The sequence below is a fragment of the Bacillus rossius genome, chromosome 8 (genome assembly GCF_032445375.1).
Source record: "Bacillus rossius redtenbacheri isolate Brsri chromosome 8, Brsri_v3, whole genome shotgun sequence".
In the NCBI taxonomy this organism is placed as follows: domain Eukaryota; kingdom Metazoa; phylum Arthropoda; class Insecta; order Phasmatodea; family Bacillidae; genus Bacillus; species Bacillus rossius.
Genome location: NC_086336.1, coordinates 58,597,479 through 58,623,232, shown reverse-complemented (window position 1 = coordinate 58,623,232; position 25,754 = coordinate 58,597,479). Strand labels below are relative to the sequence as shown.

Below are 25,754 nucleotides of genomic sequence, written 5' to 3'. Positions count from 1 at the left end.
GGGGCGTCAGTCATGGCGCCAATTGCAGCCATGGCTGGCCAATAAACCCCAATAAGCACATGATGCACGCGCCCTTGTCCTGCATGGTTAAAAACCCGCATGGTAGAGTGTATAGGCTTCGGCCTGAGACACACTTAGGTCCTCCCCTAACCTGGACCCTCCCCTACACACTTAGAATTAACTTAGGCTAGGAAAATAAAAAAAAATAAAAAATTTAGGAAGTAGCGTTGCTGCCGCTATACTCTTGTCGCTGGGCACATCGCCGATCCGTGTCTCGGGCATCGAGGCTGACCACGGAGAGAGCGCGCCGCCACAGAATAAACAATTGGTAATTGTTTATTCTGTGGCGCCGCCGCGCTGCCAGAGATTGCGGCACATTCACACACTTTTTCAGCGAAGGACTTAACCGGAATAGATGAAGAGTTCTTCGTAATTTCAAACAACTGAATCACTGATAGAAAACCACGCCGTGTTTCGATTTCAGAGTTGCATGTTTCGTTCCAAACACAGGTAAACACACACATTGGCAAAACAAAATGTGTTCTTACTGTAAACGTTACCAGTTTTTTTTGTTGTTAATATACCAAGATTTTTTTTTCCGTCAATTTACGAAGATCCCTGGATAATTTGTAACCAGCGTTCTTTGCAAATTGAAGGGGTGCAAATTGTTAACAATGTGGATATTTTCGCGCGCTCTTGCCCCGTGATTAACCTGCCCTGAGCGAATCTCGATCAAAAACTGTGGTCAGCTTACAGGATCGTTCCTTGGCACTTTTCGCTCGATATGTCGGAATCATTATATATTTTTGAGGTTATTGGATTTTCAAAATATGAAACAACCCATGACTCAACTAAGGTAAGAGAGTGCTTTTGAAAGAGAGAGAGAGAAAAAAAAACATTCATCACTAGTTTTAACTAAATCTGCAATACCAAATAAATAATATCACCCTCTTCAGTGTTTAGTATTAGGTAGCATGTTTTATTGTAAAGAATTTAGTAAGTTTTGGATGATATGACTAAATGGAAACTATTCATCAAGATTCATTTAAGATTTAATGATTTTTTCGGCAATTTTTTTAACTTCTGTTTATGGATTTTTATAATTTTAAGTAAATTTTTTTTTTTCATTTTGTACTGAGAGGTTCAGGTCTTTCAGATGTGGTTCGGAGGTCATGGTCAAGTCACATAATAAGTAAGGACAGAAGCGACGTTGAAGGTCAGTGTGTCTGATTCCAGCGAGTTTGCGCTCTGGTTCGACACAGCAGGTTAACACTTGCATCCCCCCGCTTCAAGAAAGGACGTCACCAAGTAAACCAATTCGCTGCATCCCATGAAGCGGGTGTGTCTGTTCTGAAGTTGAAGTCAACTGGTTAGGAATTTGGAAGGCAAAACAAACCATACCTGTATGAAGGCTAATGTGCTGGGATTTCTTAGTGCCTTGAAAATAACTCGCTGGGGAGATTTGTCACAAAAAAAATTGTCAATGTATTGAGTATTGTTAAACTAACACGCAGCATACCTGCAAGGAATAAGCGTTAAAATGCATTATAAAAAGGAATTGTTTTGCCATCCAGACAGGAAAGAGGTACGCAAATGGGGGGGGGGGGGGGGGGGGAGGGGTAGTTCTCATTTCGACTTCGAAGTAATGGCAAAGACTGGACTCAAAAAACTCCCTGAATTCTTATCCCAAGGCTAAATACCGCCAGACGGCGCTTCTGTCCTGACTTATTCTGTGGCCAGGGTTAGTATGATCTCGTGGATTATCCCCTTGTTCCAGTCCAGTGTACGGCCCCCTCAATTGCACTGCCATAGTGGGTTACGTGCACTGTAAGGTCCAGCCTTTTGAGGGGAAAATCCATGAATAAGGAAGTCAATTCATAAAAATAAAGTACAATCAAATAATTCACTGGTCTCTCGAAAGGAAATTTCAGGCTAGACGACACGCTACAGGCTACGACAGTCAACAATGCGTGTGCATGCGCACACAAGGAATCAGTTCCGTGGTGAGTATAGATTACCTCTGACGGGTTTTTCCTTGTGTAGAGAACAAACCTGGTGTCTATGACACTCCTGGGCAGCGGGAACACGTTGAAGGGGCGGTAGATGAGGTGGTACCACTCCCTGGTCACGTTCAGACACCCCAGCTCGTCGTAGCAGCGGGTTTCGTTCTCGACTGGAACACAAGCAGCCCTGGCGTCTCAACGGACGAGACTTGTCTTGCTCGAGCCAGCCGCGCGGCGCAGGTTATGGGCGAGTGGCCCCAGACGCCACGTCTAACCTCGGCAACGGACAAATTCACGTGTTCTCGTGCGGCAAATACCCTTGTGATACGGGGCTATCGGCCCCTGAGGCCCCCCCTCCCCCTTTCTCAGGAGCCACGCTTGGGAAGAATTGGGACTTTAGGTTGTATGTGTGCCGTATTACTAGGGGCAGGCATTTTTCGCGAAAAGCTCTGAACGCTTAATAGACTGCAACAAGGTATACCCAAACCCGTGGTTTATTCCTTGTGATTGGCGACCGTATGCGAGAGAAGTCGTTGCCTTATTTGACCGAGCCATTCAGGACGCGTTTGCTTTCGCACTGAATTATTGTGATTGGTGTTGTTACTATCTGGGAGAAACTCACCCAATCACTAAACACTGACGATGCTACAGTGTTTTAACTTTCAGCTTGTCTCGAAATCTTTTCGCGAAATCTGCATGCCCTTACGTATTACTAAAGGTGCACATATTGAACATTTTAAAGAAAAACTATGAACACCTTTAGGAATTTTGTTTGTACTAAACAAAAAAAAAAAGTAGGAAATTTCCTTATATCACACTAATGACACGAAAATGCACTTAACCGAAAGTGAATGTGGAGGAAAATGGAGGGGGAGGGGAGAGTGGGGCCCGGAAGGACTTTCGAAAGGTACGCAAAGCCTCGAACCAAATTAAGACGGCAGAATGTGCCCGTGCCATTAATCGCGATGAGGCAGGCCTACGTTTTCACTAACCCTCGATCAGTCACGAAACCTATCTGTAGAAGTTCGCCGCTTGCTCGTGCAACTTCGTCGACGGAATGGAAATAAATAAATAAATTTAATTACTATTTTTGCGTGATTTTATACATTTTCACGATTACGAGGTTTTTTTAATGTCTGGCCTAAAATAACCAAACGTTTTTATTATTATATTAATAATTATTAAATATTAATTTACTATCCATAATTGTTTATAATAAATATATTTATATTCATATTGTATATTATGTATTATTAATAATATAATAACAAATACATAATTAAAACAAACATATTTTACTTGTTAGATGACATAAACGAACGAAAACCTACCCTCACGAATACATTTTTTTTGGGTGAGAATTTTAGTACTTCAACAACTTGTTCACGTGTTATTTAATAACTATAATTAAATAACACAGCTTCAGTTTTAGTTACAATAATTTAGGCGTGCCAAAATCCCTTAAACTCTAAAACAAAATTAATTTTTTTTCGAAGGATTTAATGTTTGTAACATACTTGACTTACATTTTTTACCTTTAAAACATAAAAAAAAATTGGCTGTCTGTAAAGTCGGTTTACGGACGATAGTTTAACGTGACAACGTCATAACAAAACATTGATGAAATGATTGATCCAGAAGAAAAGGAAATATCATATTCGGCCTGAGACTGAGCCATAATAGGTTTTGGCAACCAAACCATTTAGGCATTAAAAATATTATATTCTTTGAGGAAGAAATTTTTTTTAAATTTTTCAATCTTTTGCACGATACAATCTACCTCTGCATACTTTTATGAATAAAATTGAATCATTTTTATTGAATTATCACTATTTTGTATGGACACAAAGGAGTGAAATGAAATGTGTAATTGAATTAATAAATTTACTTTTATTTGCATTCATTAATTCAAATATATTTATTACTTTTGAAATGTTGCGTGCGCCATATTTATTTTTACAAGTACAAAAACAAATATTCGCAGCTGACGGGTTTCAAACCGGCAATCTTTAGTTTAAGAGTTAGGTACATACGCTAACCACACGCCCACGAGGCCATACTGAGGTAATGCAGTTTCAAATGTTATATATATTTTATAAAAACTTTGTTCAGGGTAGGGGTATAATATTAACACGATTTTATAACAAATACGCATCCCAAATACACCAAACTTATTTATAATGTGTTACAATATATTTTAAAACATTGTGCAAACGATCCCGGGTGTAATTTGAATTATTATGTGTAACTGTAAAACACCATTGTTGGTTCAAAACGTATTTGAATTTTCAACATTACTTTTAAATAACCGTACCGATTGTGCTGAAAATCGGTGGACGATCGTTAAATTACATAATATTAATAATTCAAACGACGAAAATATGATTGAAAAGTCAAATCGATGGTTGTTCCAATCGAGTGGAAGAGAGATGCCACGCATGCGTACAATGAGCATGAAGAGAGATGCCACTCATGCGTACAATGAGCAAACAGAACACATCCGTAGTGGGACATCCGTAGTGGGACACTTTTTCGTGCGTGCAGCCGGCGTTCATCGATTTATTAGACGTTGTCACGTCAAAAAGTTACAATAATTCACATAAACAATTAAGCTAAACAATAAAGTACACACTGGAGGTTTGCAACTGCAACAAACATGGCGACGTCAAAACTGCAAAGAGTTGTATAGTTGCCTGACTCTCCATTCAATAACAAAAATAGTTTCTTTCAGCTTTGAACTTCTTTGTTCAGCAAGGATAAGGTTCTAGCACAAACTAGATTTTTTTTTTTCCGTGATTCATTGATTTTGAGTGCGGAAAATGTTTGCTAGTTTTGTTCCGTGTGCTCCTGATTATTCATCTCAATATCATTGAATTTTATTTTGAATTAATTTAATGAGTTACATTTAATTTCTGCTACTAAGTCAGCACGTAACATATTTTTAATCAAGTGGAATTCAAACAAAAAAAATACGCAGTCAAATAATATGCCTTAAGATGGTTGAGAATCACTATCATGCAAGACGAACTTCCTTCTTCTTGATGTCTAGAGAAGCCTTCATTCTCTTGCGATTGTAAGTGAGCATCCTGCATACCAAATAAAAAGTAAATATCTATTATTTAGCACTACAAAACACATGACAACTTCTGTTGTTGGAAAACAGAACTACTGGGCCTCGAATCTTTAAAATTGCAAATTAACTCACGGTTATGAAATATTAAAAGTTCCATTTAAGTATGTGTTTCTAATTAAAAATCTCAGTATGCATCTGGTATTAGTCACAGCGGTTATTTAAAATATGAGAGTATTCGGCCCTGGTTGGATTTTTTTTTTGTTTGAAATATGTAAGATGGTTTTTGATGGCATATCAAAACCAGTCAACGTGGTCGGATACATGGCAAAATTTAATTGGCTGAAATTACCAGTAAGATTTCAATTGTGAACCGACTTCTCACAGAGCGGAGTGCCCAACCCCCCGCATGGTAGACTCTTTCTACTCTGTCCAACTCTTCAGCCAGACCATCCTGTCGCCTGTATTCTCCTACACCTAACGCATGCAAATTTTCTCCCTGCGTGACTGTGCCCAGGGTTTTCCCTGTGTCTATGCAAGTTTCACCTGGGCCCAACTTAACTCTAGTTTAAGCCTAGATTTAAGAGTGAGGGAAGTTAAGCTTCGGCCACACAGAAAGCTACGCTATGTTCGCTATGTTCGCGATGTTCGCTATGTCCGCTATATTTGCTGCGCGAGGTGGCCACACAGAATAGTGTAGTTTGCGATGTCGACGAGGCGCATGCCGTGGGATTCGAGTGAGGATTCCGACGAGGATGATATTCTGTTGGCTCTCACAGTATGCGAACGAAAAAAGAAATGGGTTCATGAAGTGAATCTCAAAAGAAATGAATTTGGTGAATTTCATCATTTAATGAAGCAGTTGCGTGCGGACGAGGCCAAATTTATTGAATACCGTCAGTTGGGGTAACATCATTGGAGCAGAAATTTAATTTGATCATTAACTGAATAATTAATAAATTGCAATTACACCTAACCTGGTTTATTAACCTCTTTGGAAATCAAATCCCAGGCATTATCACGCATGTCCTGCTTTCTATAATCTTATATTGATTTGTTCCATAAACATTAATATTTTCTTACTTCTTCAATAAAATTTTCCGTTGACATTATACTAATAATGTAAACACTGAAGTGGGTACCGACAGCACAATTCCGCGCGAAAACAGATGTTTTTGTTTATCTGCGCATGCGCGAAGTCAGCGACGTTTTAGAAAAATAGCTAAGAACCAAACACTTGGCGACGTCGCCAACATAGCGCACATAGCGAACATAGCGAACTCAGTTTTGTGTGGCCAGTGGCATTTGAGATGCAGCTGGCTATATTGTGATCGCGTAGCGAACATCGCGAACATAGCGAGCATAGCGCTCTGTGTGGCCGTAGCTTTAGTCATGGCGCCAATCGCTGCCATGGCTGGCCAATCCCCCTCCTTGCAAACGATGCACGGCTAATCCCAGCATGACTTGGCGTAAACGCTTCTGCTTGAGACGTAATTAGGTCCCTTTCCTAACCCGGACCCCTCCCAAATACACTTAGCTTTAAGTTAGGTTAGGAAGAACAAAAAATCGACTTCGCACAGGTCGTGCGCGAGGGAAGCCAGCCGGAGGACACGGGACCAGGGTGTCCACAGTTTTTTGTACTAGATCTAGTACTTTTATAGGTTTTTTAGTGGTCAGCGCTCAGATCTAGTACTTTTTTTCTTTAATATAATATTATTACAGTAACTCCAATATGTTTTATTATTAAGCGTAATTATTTTTAAAAACTATGGAATGTATGTGTGTGTGTGTGGTGTGATATTTAAATTAGAGCATTTCAATGTCATAATAACTTCCTAAATTGTTAAAACCGTAACAAATTATAATTTAGTACTTTTTTTTTCAAATCTAGTACTTTTTTTTTCGCCTAAGTTGGCACGAAATATTTTTTACTTGTGGACACCCTGCGCGGGACTCGACTGGGACCCTGTGAACAACAGGAGCGGTCACGTGACGCGAGCGCCGAGCGACGGGTGGTGCGTGCGGGTGAAAGCGCAAAGCGCGCGCAAGGGACGCCGCGGGCGGAAACGAGCGTCAAGCCGGCAGCCAATGTCAAGCATGCAAGGCCAGATCGGCGCTTTTGTGTTTCCCTTCCTTGACGAGACACGTCAGCGGGCGGGAGAAAGGGAGAGTGGAGGCGAAGGTAAAAGTCTCCACTTCAGCCACGACTGATTTTTTTTTTTTTTTTTTTTTTAAGGCACTTTGTTTTGTCTGGCTGACAGGTCTTCAGAGAGAAGGGAGAAAAAAATAAAATAAAAACACCGTATATAGTTTTTCTGTGGTCACGCCACCATTTTGCCCGTGAACTAACTTCGGCTACCTTAACCTACTTGGAATAAACTAGCTGCATCTAAATTTAATAATAAAAAAAATCCGCAAACCCTCAGTCTTCCAATACTCTAACAGCAGATTGTTCGAAACATAAAATTTCAACTATTTAAACGACCTCCACTCTAAATGCCAAACTTTCCTTTACACAACGTACGTTTCGTGAACGAAGTTTTTTAGAATATTATCTCCTCCTCCCCCCTTCCCCGAACACCTCTTACTCTACAGTTTCTTTGAATTGTACAGTGTTTATCAGTCTAAAACGACTCCGTTGTCGACAAGACGTAAAGCTCAAAATTAAAAAAAAAAAAAAAACTTGAAAGATTGTTCAAAGAATACATGTAACAGGTTTCGAGCGGCCTTGGCTGCTGAGGCTAAAGTTTCCATCAGCCTAAGGCAGAGTAAATGGCAGACAAAATGGCAACATGATAGTTCTGTAAGGTCCATTTTACTACGACACGGAAACTTAGGGCGCGGTTACACGGGAGTCTGAACTACTTCAGGTGAACATGTTCAGCTGTTGAGTGCGGTTACACACAGTCTGAACATGTTTCGTTCGAGGCCATTTCCCATTTAACTTAAACAGGTTGGCAAAGTAGTTCAGATCGACATATCTTCTACATTAGCCTCTGATTGGCTGTTTAGAATATAAACAGTCTTTTGCAGAAATTCAAGATGGAAAGTGTTTCTGGCACAAGTTCGAGGAATATTTTACCGAATGCAACAAAAAAAAAATCAACAGATAATTATATATATTTTTTTTAATTGATCCTGGCCTTAATTTTCTTAAAACTGAGATATGTACTCTCGCTCAAAAAATAATAAAAATAAATTTAAAAAATTTACTGTGCATGTTGTTTGAATTCCCGATTTTTAAAAAAATATTGAGCAATATGTAAACACTTTCCATTTCTGCTGATAATGCTGTATAAACAAGTGAGAAAATCCCGCGTTTCCTGGATACAATTACAAAATAGAGATCAACAACACAGTCATTCGTTGACAGTAGACAATCGGTTTTAGAGCTAAACACACTTTTCAGCTACTACCGTGTAACCGTACCCTTTCGCGTTTGTAAACGTGTTTACTTAAACATGTTCACCTGAAGTAGTTCAGGGTCCCGTGTAACCGCGCCCTTACAGACCGAAATGGACCCCCAAGATATTTAAGTTTTACTGACCCTTTTTGTTCCTGCAATGAATGGAAACGTAACAAACAAACGGGGAATCCAATGAGACTTAACTCAATGGTAACAAAAAAAATTGAATTTAAAAAAAATATTCAAAAACCGAAAGAAAAAAAAACACGGCCATGATTTACATATATAATAAAAATAATCCACAAGGCAATGCTAGAGCACTAGATATCTCTTCTTGTACATGAACCAAGTTTTTACGCATTTCCAACGGAAACAAACATGGCTACCACCGCTGCCAAATATTCGTCTTCTACTGGTTGCACGGAGCAATGTAAACGGAAGAGCTCAGCATTGCCTCTTTATTTTGTTTTATGGAAATAATTGTAGGAGCCACTCATAAGTAACTTTAAGCATTCTACTAGTTACACGCCTAATTGTGAAAACTAGATGAGAGCAACGTTATGGTAAAAAAAAAAAAAAAAACTTGAAACCAAGATGGTGTTTTCCGGTTCGGAACTCTCAATGTAATCATCGTTCCAGAAACATGTTTTTGTCATTGCGATCACTTTGTCAGGAAGCTCTCATTGAAAGGAATTATTAACGTAAATTACAAACAAAGATGCTGGGTTATAATTTTTTCACAAATGTGTAAATATCAAAGTTTGTCGCCGCTTTCACTTCCAAGGAAAAACGTATTCCTTGGACGTATATTTTACTAAGTTATGTGCACCAATTTGAGAAGTAGTTCTATTTTTTATTTATTAATTCACACAAATGTGTCGCCTTACTTTGCCCTACGTATATCCCTACACGGATTCAAGAGGCCCTTGGCCACATTGAAGTAGTGCTTATGTAGGATTTATTTAATATATTATTTGTTATCTAAGTTTAATTTGTTTCATTTGATCAGGAAAATGTACACGAATGAAATACTTAATGGCAGATGTGTGTAATGGCTAAATATGTGTTTTTACATGTGATATAGAAATTACCCTCCATAAACATCCGAATACTCCTTTGCCTCTGCACTTGAAAACACTATCAAAAGTACAGGGACATAGGCGTACCCAGGATTTTTTTTTGGGGGGGGGGGGGGGGTTCTTCCAGATATTTTTCTGGGGAGGGGGGGACGGGGCTTCTGATTTTTAAGAAAACTCCATAAACACCAAAAAATAATTGTTTATAATAAACTTTTTTAAGCTTACAAACTCTTTACAGAAGAATTCGTCTATTTTTTTTTTTTTTTGGCGAATTCAGTAATCACATTCTCCGGGTCGATGTGGATGTTGTAGTGGACATTCAGTAAGGCCAATCCATTCAGTCTGTCCTGAGATATGGTGTTCCGCAGATAGGATTTTAATCTTCTTAAGCAATAAAATGTCCTCTCCGGAGTTGCCGTTGAGACGGGAAGGGTCGCCAAGACTTTTTTCGGGGGGGGGGGGGGGGAGGGGGAATATGAACCCCCAAAACACTCCCCCCTGGGTACGCCTATGTACAGGGACGTGTGTGTACTCACACGGAAGCCAGGGAATGTTGACTTGCAGCCTGTCTGCACGTCCCCAGTCGAGAAGCCCGGTGGTGCTCAGGCGGAGTGCAGACAGCAAGAGCACCACCGCCAGCCAGGTCCGCGCGTGGACCCTCATGACTCCTGCAACAATGGCACGTGCCCTCGTCACAGGCCGCGCTCCGATGGCTGCTGCAGCTAAGGTAGCATTTCGATACCAACAAAGTGGGAGCTGAATTGTTGCCCCTTGGATGAGCAGCCCTTCAGGATTTTTCTGGCAATGGTGTTTTTGAAAGGTTGTCTGAATTGTTGCCCCTTGGATGAGCAGCCCTTCAGGATTTTTCTGGCAATGGTGTTTTTGAAAGGTTGTCTGAATTGTTGCCCCTTGGATGGGCAGCCCATCAGGATTTTTCTGACAGTGGTGTTTTTGAAAGGTTGTCTGAATTGTTGCCCCTTGGATGGACAGCCCTTCAGGATTTTTCTGACAGTGGTTAGTTTAGGTTAGGTTAGGTTAGGTTAGATTTGGTAAGGTTAGGTTAGGTTAAGTCACTTTACAAACTAACCACTATCCTGAAGGGCTGCCCATCCAAGGGGCAACAATTCAGACAAGCTTTCAAAAACACCACTGTCAGAAAAATCCTGATGGGCTGCCCTTCCAAGGGGCAACAATTCAGACAACCTTTCAAAAACACCACTGTCAGAAAAATCCCGATGGGCTACCCTTCCAAGGGGCAACAATTCAGACAACCTTTCAAAAACACCCCTGTCAAAAAAATCCTGAAGGGCTGCCCTTCCAATGGGCAACAATTCAGTCGCCCCCCAAGAAAGTCGGTATTTTAAATCAATTGACGCATATCGATTAAAAAAAAAAAAAAAAAACATATTTTTGGCCTAGAAAACACGGGAAGCCTTCTTTTCACAGACGAGAGAGCCAAAACCCGAATTTCCCCGAAGTTCATGCTTTTTTTCAGTATATTTTATGTAGCTATCCTAACCAAATCAACCGTCCACTATGTTTTAAAGTATTTATAGTGTAGCTAACCTAACCTAATTGACCATTAGTATCCTTTTATCAACACCGCCATATTTATTTACAATGAATTTAAAAAACCGAAGATGGACGATCGGACATTTGGCTCGCTCGTCTGTGAAAAAAATTCCCAGAAAACACAAGTTCAGTTCAATTTCATCACAAGTGACATTCCACCATTAACAGGCATGCGTCTTAAAATTTCATGAAATAATGTGACGGGTTTTAAATAAAATAATAATATTTATAAAATTCTCGTAAGTGGCTTAAATCTGCCACAAATATTACGTGTTTTTTTTACAGAGAATTAAGAGTGAACATCTTTTAGGCCAAGTACTTTGGGTACACAGGCCTAATACTCAAATGCATGTTGGTTATTTGTTATGACATTTATTTTGTTTAAGTAATACTCATGGAAATTTGTCATTATAAGTGTTTGCATTTCGGTTTGTTTGCAAATTTGTGTTACCAGATATTTACAAAACTTTATTTTTGAGCTATAAACTGTCACACAATTAAAATAATAATTACGAAAACTTGCCTGTCATCTACAACATAAGAATTAACCATGTACTTAAGGTGTGACTCTATGAGTACAATTGGGATGGTTTATGATTGTCGTGTAGGAGTTTTGACGGGTCGTGTGTGAATCATAATTATGTTGACTTAATATTGACAGCGATGGTCATAATTGTTTTCCTTAAGGATTACGGGCAGCACCAATAAGAGCACAGTAGAATGTTTTTTGACGCAAAATAATGCTTTTTTTAGGGAAAGCAGATACAAAATGAGTACGAAATATGGAATTTTCAGCACCATGTCGATAAACGATAGTATATTAGAAGAAAATTTTACGAAATATTAAAAACAAAACTCTTATGGGAATATAGGCCTACTTTTTTTTTTTTTTTGTGATTTAGGAAACACATTATTTAAAGGTGTTACTGGTTGATATTTTGCTACTATACGCGTTCATAAAAATATAATTTCAATTCACAAATACATATTTTAAATGTACAGCCATTTTATGGTGGCTTGGAATATATCTGATGTTGGCATTACATGAACTAGTATTTCAAGTTAAATATTTGCAATTCTACTTTGCGTAAGAATTGTAGGTTACAAGCTGAAATGCTGTAATGTTTAGGTTCAGTCATAGCCATATGTCTTGGTATTTCAAGTAAGTACATTACTATATTTGCCATGGATAAAACAAAAGTTTTGTTGAACAAATTATCCATCGGCAACTATTCCTAACCGATAAAAGCCTTTCAAAATTTACGCAATACCTACGAATACAAAAATTCGACTTCTATAACATGGCTGCATTCAGGCCCGCTTTCATTGGCTTGAATTAACGATCATTAATCCAAATCATAAACTGGATATTCACGGTATTAGTTAATCATGAGATCGTCGGCATACAGGTTAAGTTTATGTCTTTTAAGTTTTTCAATCGTAAACCCACCTTAAGCCTCGGATATAAAAGTCTAGAGGTGTGAAATTGCACCAAGCACTATTTAATCCAGGCATAGGAATACAAAGGAACGCACCCTCGCATTGCCAGGTTGCACGCCGGACCTGCAGTTCGTTTCTGCGGACGTGGCACGCCTGGTTTGTCGCCTCGGGCGCTGACGTCACAGCCACCGAGGCGTGCAGGCACTCGCCAGGGAGAAAACCGGAAAGAGTCACAAATCCCCAGTCAGACAACAATACCTTTTTCGAATTGAAACTTCTTTGGTCGCGACGAGAGTAAAATTTCAAGGTCGAATTTTTATGCAACGTTTTCGTGAAACGTTTCTGACGCGAAAAGACAGATAATATGTACTTAATTCTAATTATTGTGTAAAATGGCATTTCAATATTTTAGTTAGTTTACCAATAATTAACAGTTTAATGATTTGGTTGGGTTACGTAAGATACTTTTTTTTTTTTTTTATAAAACTATAGATTTGTGCAAACGCTCGGTTAGGTATAGGTTAGCTACGTTAAAAATATTCCAAACAACGCATGAACGGTTGCTTATGTATGTTTCATATTTTAGTTACCAGATTGCTATAATATCAAAAGTTAAAATATCATGGAAATAAATACAAAAATTTCATGGCTAAAATGTTTTCATTTTGATCATTCAAATACTTTACTTAAATCCTATTAGGACTGTAATTTTTGTTACATAAAATTGTTTTCTTTCTCTCTTTCTCAGCCGTTTTACCCATTACAATATAGTTACGAGTCGAGGTTTTAATTTCCATAGAAGTTTCCCTTCTATCACGTGTTCCGAGTTACACGCGCTTTTTTTTTTTTTTCCGCTTTTGTAAAAATAAAATGTAGGTTATGTTTGTTCTCACCACCACACCATCATCAACTTCACCAACACATGTAAATAAACACTTCACCGCTCATAAATCACCAGCCCCCAAGGACTCTTGTGTTGGGAGGGGCCCAGTGCCTTGTATATCATATTGAAAATATCTGTTTTTTATTGTTTACTGTGTCAAATTTTCTCTTTCATGGAAATAACCTTTTGTACTACTCTTTTTCAAATAAAGATACTTTTTTTTTTTGGCGGGGTGGACCCCCTGGGGGGGTCCCCCATTAAAAAAAAAAATGTAGAAATTTTTTTTTCGGAGTGGTAGTTTTCCTTAAGTCAAATTCATCGTAACTGAAATGAAAAGTTGGTTAGGTTAGGTACGTAGTAGTATTTAAAATATTTAAAATATCGTATACGAAGTCTCACCAAATTGTTTCATTTTATTCGGACTGCGAAGTTTTATGAGCGATCGACGAAGTTGCACGTTTGAGAAAGCTAAGTGAATCGCTGACCTTTACGTGGATGCTGTAGCACGATTTCAGTTTACAATTACAGTTTCAGGAGTTTGCACACTTCCCCGAATAGTGCTTGAAAGCGATAATTATATTCTTCGCTCGTAAAACTGCAGTATGTAAAAGAACTCACGAGTTCAATGGGCATAAATAATCATAAAAAAAGTTATTTGTATTATTTATGCCAAGTTTTAGTATAGTAATCGTCATGTAAATTGTGAACAGCTAGGCAACCTTTCTGGCTGCATCTCCTGTCACGGCTAATGCAACCGAAACAAAGCTAAGAAGAATATGGTGAGGTATACAGAAGATAAACAAATAGTTAGACATTATTGCACAGCTATATTTCAATACTCCAAAGCTAGCGAGACTGCTACGACAGAATCCGCAAGCGAGCAGCTGAGAATAACAACCTAAATGCTGATGAATAATGATGGCATGGATGCCACTCAGATAACCCTCTGTTAATCAGAACTCTCGAGGAATTATTATAGGATCACTACAATTAACGGCAATGATAACCAACTGGCGGACCGCGGGCCCACCTAAAAAAATCTTCCAACAAATACATATTATAGCCTATATATTAGCCATCCTTGTTTACACGTGTGTAAAATAAGTTATCAGCGAACACTGTTCGGAAGCCCGAATATCTTCCCAGAAATATTGAAACAATGTTATTAATATTGTGCAACATATTTATTGTTTCATGGTTCTTCTTATATATATATATATAATTATTTTTATGTGTAAACATTTTAGCTCTCGGTATTATGCATTTGGTAGGAGTAATCTCGTGAAAATGAAACGGAAGTCGATGAACAGACAGACATGTGTCACAAAGATGGCGGACGTACGTGTTGCAACATAAAACCGTATATATTCACTTTCGTAAACATTAGGTATGCCAAATGAAAATTTATGATAGTGAAATTACCCTGGAATATTTCTGGTAAACTAAAAGTGATCACAAGTTTAAAAAACACCTAAGAAAACTGGCAATACACTGATTATAATACACATTCTTCTTCTTAATTCCCAAGAGGGTCGGTAGCAAAGCGGTAGAACGCACGCTAGGAAACCTATGAGGGGGGGGGGGGGGGGGGGTCAATCGCGTCACTGGAAAGAATTTTTTTTTTAAATTTGTGATTAACAATATAATACATATACTTAGTGTTATAAAATACGTTTTTAAACGTTTCAAGTTAATATATTTTGGCAATGCCACAGAAGTATGACTTCTAACGTGTGCGGATACTGAAGTGCATTAACTGTGTTGTGAGTTTTATTAAGATGGGCGGTATTTTAATAAAATTCCTTGTCGAAAATCAGGTCCAAAGCTGGGGTTTTATCGGGGCCGTTTCTAACAGTTTAAAATGTCCAGTTGTTTCGTGCTGCTTATTGCTATCTGCGTGTGATTCTGGCAAGCAACGTTTACGATTCGGGCAGCGAATTCTAGCGGCGTTCGCAGAAACTATGTATGTGTGATTCGCATACAGGAATTTCGGTATTTGGAAAACGACTATTATGTTTATCCGTTTATTCACCAAGCTCTTTTTTTTTTTTTAAAAAAAAAGAACTCTACGCAAAATTTTGTGTCAGAGTTTCGTATTATAAGTTTATTTGCAACATGAACAACATTAGAACACATGAGTTTGCTCGTTATCGAGGTTCGATGTTGACACATCACTGGCGAGTACTGAGAGACTAGCTCTTTTTTTTGTTGCATTGTTATTACTAGGAACCGAAAAAATTCGCAGGTTCAATGACCTGTAGGATGAACTCCATAGTTCTACGTACTCTCGGTCAAATGTCACCCACTCATTGGCTGCTGTCTTGTGAGACGTTCCAGCGTAGCAGCCTGTGATTCGATAAAGCTTTGGTTGGGTGTTTCTCATTGGCCCAGAGTCGTCCAGTTGAGTTGTGAACCAATAACAGAGGCAGCACTGAGGTATAACGATTTGTATTTTAGCCTATCGCGAAATGAATTCGCAAATTTTTCCGGTCTCTACGTTATTATATATAATAATATAATACTACACACTTTTTTTGTGGTTAATTTTATTTCGTTTTCTTAACCACGTGCCCCATATTGTATAGGCCATATTAGTTATTGTTTGTTATTTAAGAGATTTAATATTATTCCATATGTGTCAGGCGCTCGGATTAGTTAAAAAAAAAAAAAAAAAAAAAAATTACGTGGCCTTCGAAAAAGAGTGGAAATGGCCATTTCTTCAGTGTACCGCCCTGTGTACCCGAGCCTTCACCAACCGTGCTTCTGTGACGTAACAGCTTGCGGGTGTGCCTGTAGTCCCTCTCTTTCTCTCTCTCTCTCTCTCTCTCTCTCTCTCTCTGTCTCTCTCCGCTACGAGCCGACCGCTGCGTTCTTGCCGCGGGCCAGAGAAAGTGCCGCGCAGGAGATAACACCGGCCGTTTCTTGCGCTGACCCAATCCATTACACTGCCACCGGAGGATTCCTTTGGAATGAGGTGATGGGAAGGGGGGGGGGGGAGAGAGAGAGAGAGACTCAAACGAGAGCTGGAGATACACAAGGGGGGGGGGGGGATCTGTACTTTAACAAAAGATTTCTTTGGAAACCAGTTGGCCAAGAAACAGTTTGTGATACTACAAGGAAGATATTGTAACTTTGTTCGACACATGGATACGGTTATTTTTTTTTGCATATATGAAATACGTTTTTTTTTCCGAGATAATACTGAGTATTTCTTACGAAAATTTGCTTATATAATTTTTTGACACTAGCAAAAATACCAGAGTTAATTTTTATTTGGATTGTAGTTCTCGTTTTTTATTGTCATCACGTTAATTTGTGGAGTTTTATTTAAAACACTGCATAGTAAAACTTACATAAAGTATAACACACCCTTATACATTTATTTTCTTTACGAGAAAGTGTTCATTATCCCAATTGGAAAATTCCCACTAAAGAACAGACGGTAAAAATTCAATACTAAAAACATAAATTAATTTTTGAGAATAAGCCCATAAGTTGAAATTTAAAAAAAAAGGAGGAAAATAAATCAACCTGAATTTCGAATAAACAAATACCACCATTGACCAAACGTATGCCAAACGCAGAAGAAAAGAATTTTATTTACGTTAGAACAACAACATTTATTTTCTAAAAGAGAAGCGTTGTGCCTAACAAATCCTTGCGATTCCTAAACTCACAACAATATCTTGCAATTGGTGTCACTGAATACCAGGACAAAGATTCTTCTTCAAGTTTGTAACTCGTACACAGAAATTAAAAAAAAAAATAATCTATACTTTTACAAGAGATTCCTTCGGGAAAACCAGTAGCCAAGAAATAGAAATATCTACCACAAGAAAGATATTGTGTTGTTTTTACAACACTTTGCTATGGTTATTTCGGCTTCAGGGAACGGTTTACGGTTCGGAGGTACTGGGACAACAAAAAGCATAAATGCCCGGGGCAAGAATGTGAAACCAGTATTACTCTGAACTTACTTCGTAGAGATACAGTTGTTTTCATGTAAAAACTCACAGTGTAAGGCAGTCTCCTGTATGAAATGGCTGTGTTAAGGTACACAGATTACTCAAGACCAGGGAATTAAGGAGAAGCGGGAAAGATAAATGCGCGGCCGAGGTACCGACACGACGAACTTCGCAACTCGTCACGACTTGTAGTTGTAGCTGCAAGCGGTTGTCCTCATCGCCGCTAACTGACTGCGCAGGCGCGAAACGTCCTTCACACACTTCGACGGCGGGTAACTAACTACATCCCTCGCGCGCTGCAGTCCGCCGGCGGTGGCGGCCGAACAATCGAATGGCTATTGAGCTTCTTTGTGGCGTTCGCATAACCGCGATAAATATTATTGCGTAGGATTTAGCCATAGTATAGTGGAGAAACCTGTTTTACTTAATTTAACCCAGTTTTCTCGCAATTTTACAATATTCTTGTCGAGAAAAAAAAATTACGTGACGTTTGCCGTAAACCCATTGGCGTAGCTGTGTTCATAAAGTTGGGGGGGACAAATAATGATTTTAATGTCATGTAAACCCATTCCCCTCTTACTAAGACGGGGGGTCCGGGGGTCCTCCACCGGAAAATTTTTGATTTTAAAAGTGCAAAATAGCGCTTTTTAAGCAGTTTTTGTATCTAACCATTGGATACATCGATGTTAAAATTATTATTGTTTCCTTAAGATAAAATTTGAGAGTGAAGAAATTACAAATAAAGTTGGGCAGAATAATATTATAAAATAAAAATATCACGGTCTAGAAAGTTGGGGGGGACAGTCCCCTCCACCCAAAAAGTTCGGGGGGACACGTCCCCCCTGTCCCCCCCGGTTCCTACGCCCCTGCGTAAACCCCTTCCCCTTTCCGTAAGCGTGAGATTGGGTGAGTTTCGGCTCGACCTCCCCCCCCCCCTCTCCATTTTCCTTAAACTCCTCGCGTAATTAATGGACGACCTCCTTTCGTGGGCTCGTCGCGAAATGTCGGACGTGTGGCGGGAAACAGTCGCTGGTTGATTCGACCAGCTGCGCGCGCACGTCTGCCGAGCACGGTCTGTTACGTCACGCGCGCATTCCTCGGCTCGTTCAAACGCCGCGTCTGTAACGGCCGGAACTGTGCGCTTGCCTCACGCCGGCGCGCGGCGGCGGTGCCTTTACGTGTCTCGCGCGGTTGCGCGCAGGACATCAACTAGTCAAATAATGCTGCATATTTTTGACGTTAAAACGTCTTTAAAAAATTGCTTCCATAGTGGGAGGCAATTAAAAAAAAAAAAATTGGTTGTCTGTAAAGTCGGTTTACGGACGATAGTTTAAAGTGACAACGTCATAACAAAACATTGATGAAATGATTCCATACTTTTATGAATAAAATTGAATCATTTTTATTTTAATAATAAAAAACAATAAATACTTGAAATTATACTAGTAATCAGATTTTTAAAATGCAAGAATAATTAACCTTTATTGCCGAAATTGTTGTTGTAATAAGCAATGAAAACCACATTAACTTTTCACTTAACTTTATAAACAGTCGACGAAACAGTTCACGTGTATATGACTTGTAATTACTTTCACACAAGATTATTGTAACTTTGTACAACACATGGCTAATTTTTTTTTTCCTTACATGATATACTTTTTTTTATAGATGATATCGAGCATTTTTTTTACGAAAATTGGCGCATGATTATTTATTGATGTTTCATTCAAGCATAATTTTTTTTAACCATGGAAAATATAACCATCGAATATTCAATAATTTTAATATATTTTGTTTTATTGGGCCTATTAATGTGTGCAGTTAATACGGGGAAGCTTATCAGGGAACGGTTTCCAAATAACTTTTAACCATTGTATGGCCGATAAATAACGATAAAAGGAGAAATGCAAGTCCCTTAATTGCTTTCTATAATCTGTACTGCTTGTTTTACGCCTAAACATTACTCTGAAAAAATGCGCTTTAGCCATTTTCACTCTTAAAAATACTGTTTAAACATTTAACCCGAAATTAAAAGTACTTTTCGGCCCTCAGCGAACTCTTAAATGCTTTTCGTAAGCAGACCCCACTCGGATATGTTGAGTAGTGTTGAAATCGCGTTGTTTTTCCTGAAGCTCTGCGCGGGGAGAGCTTCACGCGATTTGAAAACTGCTCAACATATCCGAGCGAAGACCCACTAAAGAATTCGCTGAAGGCGGAGAAGAAGGTCTATGACGGCAAGGTGGTACACATATTTTCCTTTCATTTCATTGGAGTTTCTAACGTGGGTCATCTCGCTCCACCGCCAATAAGGTGTGCGAAGCTCCAGGTGTTACAATACGTTTCAGACTTATTTAAACTTGTATCTGCCATTGCTCTTTCCTATAGTGCATGAAGAGGTGAAAAAAAAAATAATAACACGTATTTTCACAAGAGTTTTTCAGGAATTAACATTTTGGTGGGTACTGATTATCGGTAATTAGTATAGCGACCAACATTCCACCATGAAATGGTAAGATTTCCGCTCAAAGTTAGTGTTTTTTTTTTGCACATACGGTGTGCAGAGCTTCAGGGAAAAACAACGCGATTTCAAAACTACTCGAGATATCCGAGTGGGCGTCTGTCTACTTAACGAAAATCATTGAAGAATTCGCTGAAGGCAGAGAAGAGTTTTTTTCCCCGGATTTAAGTTTTTAAACTGTATTTTTTAGATGAGTACAAATGGTTAAAAACGTGTGTTCTCAAAGAATAATTTTTAGGCGTGAAATACCCGGTGGAGATTCTTGAAAACATTTAAAGGACTTGCATTACACCTTTATCTTCACTCCTCCGCCATATCTTTGAATATATATACTGTATAGAAGTCGCGAGTGGATAGGATTTACTCTACGTTTTTCAGGAGCGTATGATGAGCAGCTTGGGAACTTCACCGCTGCAGTGCGCTGCCGTAACGCCCTGTATCGTCTTAGTTGTTATTTACGCGTTAGAGCGCAGCACTGTCGCCCGCTGTCATTCCCCGCACCCCCCACCTATCATTCACTGCAGCTCGAGGGTCCTTCAACAAGAGGGGGAAGGGGTGTTTGAAGAGTTCGACACTTGTCCGCTAGGGACCACCACAAGTCGATGCCCTAGAGATGGTGGCGATTGCGGCGGTGAATTAACCAACTACCTCAAAACCGTATTAGAAATTATAACCTGGGCTGGCGACTTCCATACAGTATATATATTCAAAGGCCATATACAGCTCAGAACTCGTGCACGAGGAGAAGACTGCGCGCCAGTCCAGAGGAGACACCGCGCTAGAAGCACCGGCACAGACACGCACTAGCCAGGCGGGGCGGGCGACCTTGGCAGGCCGCAGACCGCGAGAGTGCGTGCTACAGGACACGTCTGCCGTCTGCGGCGGACACGAGGAGCCCAGCACCTCACTGACCCCGGGTCAGGTGCCCGAATTACTCCCGATCCGCGTTCGTGCATCTTCGGTTAAGTTCCTCAAAGCTCCTTTGGCTGTGTTTCTAAAAGACGGTATTTTGAATTGCAAGCTTGCAACAATACCAAAATGCGAATAGGTCTTGACTTAATTCACCTGTAACTTTATACACCGACAGTTCCTCTATACTTAACTAGTAGTATAGTAGTAGATATTAGAGATTTGTAAATTAGTAATAAGTCCTAGATACTAAGTAATAGTCATAAAAATATATATTTCTAAAATAATAATTAAAAAAAACAATAAAATAAAAATAATAAAAATAATATTTATAGTTATTATTTTAGTTTTATCTTAAGCACTGCACGTCCATCCCTGAGTTGGGAGTTTGCATATTTCGTAACGAAATGCCTAGTTTGTAAGTCATTTATCTGTTTTCTTCTTAGTTTCTTAGTTTTTTAGGTGCTGACTGGCGGCGGAGTGAGTGGTCAGTGCAACCACTCACCACCAGGAGCGCTTGCGTCCCTGGTCACTAAATCCAGTACTGGACAACTAGAAAAGCGGACCACGAGTCCAAGTACCCAACCCCCGCATGGTAGACTCTTTTCTACTCTGTCCAACACTTCATCCAGACCATCCTCTGTCTCCTGTAAATTCCTACACGTAATGCATGCCAATTTGCATCCCGAATGAATGTGCCCAGGGTTTTCCCTGTGTCTATGCAGGTTTTACATGGGCCCACCCTATCTCTAGTTATAGTCTAGATTTAAGAGTGAGGGGAGTTAGTCATGGCGCCAATCGCTGCCATGGCTGGCCAATCCCCTCCTAGCACATGATGCATGCGACCCTCTCCCTGCATGACTAATCCCAGCATGACTAGGCGTATAGGCTTCGGCCTGAGACGCACCTAGGTCCCTCCCTAACCCGGGCCCCTCCAAAATACACTTAGTTTTAGTTAGGTTAGAAAAATCATTTGGTTGTGTGCGCGCCGCACACTATAAGTAATTAACTAACCTAGTGCATAGTTTGTGAGTTGTTGGTTTTTTTTTCTTCCTAGTTGGCAGCGGAGTGAGTGGTCAAGTGTGGGTGGCCGCTCACCGCCAGGGGCGCTCGCGACCCGAAATGGATGAAAACGATGAAGTTTTACAGAAAGAATATTTTTAGGAATAAAATTCATTTGCCTATAATTTTTTTTTCTAAAACTCCTAAAATACTAAATAACAAAGGTATTGGTCAATAGTTTGGGACTAAAATCTGTCAGAATCGGTATACAACCCACTCAATGACTGATACACACTTAATTCAAATATGTTATGTACAAAAGCAAAACTTTTTAAAATGTTTGTTTGAGCTTTCTTTATAACATGGTGGAATGACAATGCTACAGTTACTAAAACGCTACAAAACTAATATATACATATGTATTTTTTTTGCAAAACTCCGTTCCCCCGGAGAAACCCCCGGAATGACCACCGCATGGGGAGCCCAGGAAAAGAAACGGGCTCCCCATTTGGAAGCCACCTGGAAGGTTTTTTTCTGTTCCACCCACCGTTTCTTTTGGTAGCCTGACTTGTTACAAGGGATTGTATTCATACCAGAGAAAATGCCACCATTTTGTCTGGGCAATCCGCCTTGGAGGAGCCGGGGCGCGAACCCGGGTCCTACAAGTCACAAGGCAGGCGCTCTACCCCCAGAACCAGAGTGGTAGAGCGGATACTCGCAGTCTTCTTAGCACTAACATGATGTTATTGCACGAGTTTACTGTAGTTTCGTGTGTCATTAACACGTGCAGTACGTGCAGTAACATCTAACCTCGGTAACGAACATATTTATGTGTTCTTATGTTGTTCGTTCAGCATGAATTACGTAATTTCACAACCGTGAAATATAATTTGTTTAACTAGTATGGCAATTTTTTAGTTGATTTCCTGCAAACAAAATTCCAATTCCGCTGTACAATATTATATAGAAATATAGACTAGTAAAAAAATATATGCGAGAGCTTGCACTGTCGATGGTAAAGTTATTTTGAAATAAATGTTAGATATTAAAGGAGTGCGTTTAGTTAAAATATGTGTGTGCTTACAAGCATGAAGTTAGTGTATAAACATTTTATTTATTTGGTTTTAAAGCCACAGAAAAGTTAATTTTTTTTTTACCGTGCTTAATATGTGCAGCTAATACTGGAAAGCTATTCAAATAACTGTTTGCAAAAAACTTTAAATATTGGAGGTACTGGGGCAACACAAAGCAATATGGTAACACTATTTTGTACTGATACAGTTATTTTCATGTAAATGTACAAATTAACAAATATGTAAGTTTACATGGATATTTCTGTTCCATTTAAAAAAAAATTACGGTGCACAACGGCAAACAGAATAACTCAACGATAAATTTTAACATATAAAAATTGAAGAAGAAAAAAACAACGACTATACAGAGAAGCACAGGTGAACCCAACGATGTGAATAAACAATGAGACAGCACAGACGAACACCGTAAGCAACAGTTGAGCGAAAAAACAGATATTTTGAAAACCACAACGATGATATCGCAGACTAACACAGTATATGATTATTAAGAGAACAGTTGAAACGTTTCGGGAAAGAGATATTCCCTTCTTAAGGCACAAACAGACTGAGGTTTGTCATGAAGTACAGTTTAATGAGTAACGGCGTATGTCCTAAACTTGAATTAATTTACCTATTATTGACAATGTTTGTCAGTTGTAATGTTATTTAATGAACTACACTGAATTTGTTGAAATTCACATAGATAAAGACTTTCTTTAAACAGATTTGTGTTTTGTTTGTTTTATGTGTATATTTGTTTACACTTCTGTCAATAAGGCACAGATATTAGTGTAGAGAAGCTTACTCAAAAGAGGTTTCTGTAACAATAAGTGTCAAGAGCGTAGTAAAAAAAAAGGGGGGTGGGGGAGTTGGGTTGCTAGATTTATTTAGACAAATAATTTTATTTTACAAAAATTACAATGGCAGGAATTTCAAAAAGCACTTAAAGGATCGTCAACTAGCCTAAAATGTATTTTCAAGCATTATCGTTGTAAGAGTTTCCGGAGAAGGGACTGGCTTCTGTCCTCCCCTTCCACAAATACTGGCTACACCCATGGTAAATGTGTCAACAAAATCACATGTAGTTACACGCACTAGTAAACGATGTACTCAAAATACGTGAATTAAAATTTTGGTCACTGTAATTTTTTAAGGAAAAAAAATAGTAGTTGTATTTATAAAATCAGATGTCAATAATTTTTTTAATGCATGTAATGATAGCCTACATGGAGTACTCTAGTCTGAAACTATGTATTTGTACTGTTATACAATGATCATACACTCACGCCTGTAGAATGGGGCATCAATACAAGGCAATCTGAATATGAGAAAAGATACACTATCGAAGTTTATGGACCAAGTCGTAAGACACTAGATTCATATTCCAGAGAACACAGGTTCAAATCCCGGCTGGCCATTGTCATTTCGTCTTAAAATTAACAGCGAAACATATAGGTACTAGAACAGACGAACAGGTCTGTATCATCTTGCTTTAATATTTTCCAAACTTTATAGGTAGAGACCGGAAAAATTCGCGGATTCATTTCGTGATAGGCTGAAATTCAAACATGTGTACAATTCTGCTAGTTCTGCTATTGGCTCGCAGTTTAACTGGAGCTCTCTGGGCCAATGAGAGACTATCGACCAAAGAAGCGTCGAATCACAAGCTACCCAGTGGAGACGCCTCACAATTTAGTACCCAATGAACAAGCGTGTTTACTTGAGAAATGCAGAGGATAATGGAGGCTATCTTAGAGGACATTGAATCCGCGAATTTTTCCTGTCCCTATATATAGGCGTCGGCCTGAGACGCACCTAAGAGTCTTTCCTACGTAGACCTTCCAAATAGGTACACTTAATTTTAATTTAGGTTAGGAAAAAAATTCTGTTCAATGTAGCTCACGACTCAGACGTGATAGCGCGGTGATTCGCGTGTTTGTGTATAGAGAACCGACAACACTGGGCAGTACAGATTGTATGTTCCCCAAAAAGACATTAATGTTGATATTATGCCTTCGATATCTCATATCACAGGCAATGTTAAATGAATAGTAAGCTACCATTTAGTGTTTGTTTCGAATTAAAATTTTTAGTGCATAGTCACTGTCTCGTTTTTATTATTTTTTTTTATTTTAAACCATTACACAAAAAGCGACTCGCTGACATAGACGTCAAACGCGAAACCAACGGCCGCGAGTCCCGATACAGCCCTACCGATTTTTTCTGCTGATTCCTGAAATTATTATAGAAAATTGGTATGATGCTTCCTTACTGCAGGTCATGGCTAATTCCTTTCACATTTTCACTCTACTGTGGCCGTCTGCATTGACCTCGCTATTAATCTGTTCACATACAAGCAAGCATTTCAGAATAAGAAGAAATATAATATTGGAAATAGGCTATTCCTCTGGAAAACATACATAAAAATGATTTCAAGGCTTTCATAAATTAATATTCTGAAATGTTTTCACTTAACCAGCTCATTTGAGTATTTGTAAATGATTTTGTAATCATTGACGCAGTTAAAATATAGGCCTAATTTCACAACTACTTAATCAATAAAACTTAAACAGAAAACGTTCTCAAGTGAAGTATAACAAATATTCCGTATTCACTGTTCCCAGGTTGGAAATGTGATTATTTTCATTTATTCTTAATGGTAATTGTTTTTCTTTTAATCTATATGGTAAAATACTCTTCTAGTGGTTTTCTCAGCACATGCAAAAAACAAAATGCTGGAATCACAATATCCTGTGACAGCCCCGACATGACAAAAACAACACCACAGCCATTATGAAGTAAGGTCGTAGTGAAGTCAGCCCACGAAATTTGAA

General features: G+C 38.9%; 1 protein-coding gene across 1 annotated transcript in view; it reads right to left on the bottom strand.

Annotated features, from left to right (window-relative positions):
* The window catches only part of LOC134535032 (pancreatic triacylglycerol lipase-like), a 73,213-nt gene that overhangs the window by 24,423 nt on the left and 23,036 nt on the right, over nt 1-25,754 (bottom strand). Inside the window, exons 2-3 of the mRNA XM_063373864.1 lie at nt 10,095-10,226; nt 2,019-2,173 (exon numbers count right to left, since the gene is read on the bottom strand). Coding sequence (XP_063229934.1) covers nt 2,019-2,173; nt 10,095-10,221 — 282 coding nt within the window. The 5' untranslated portion in view covers nt 10,222-10,226. The remainder of the gene's footprint in view (nt 1-2,018; nt 2,174-10,094; nt 10,227-25,754) is intronic.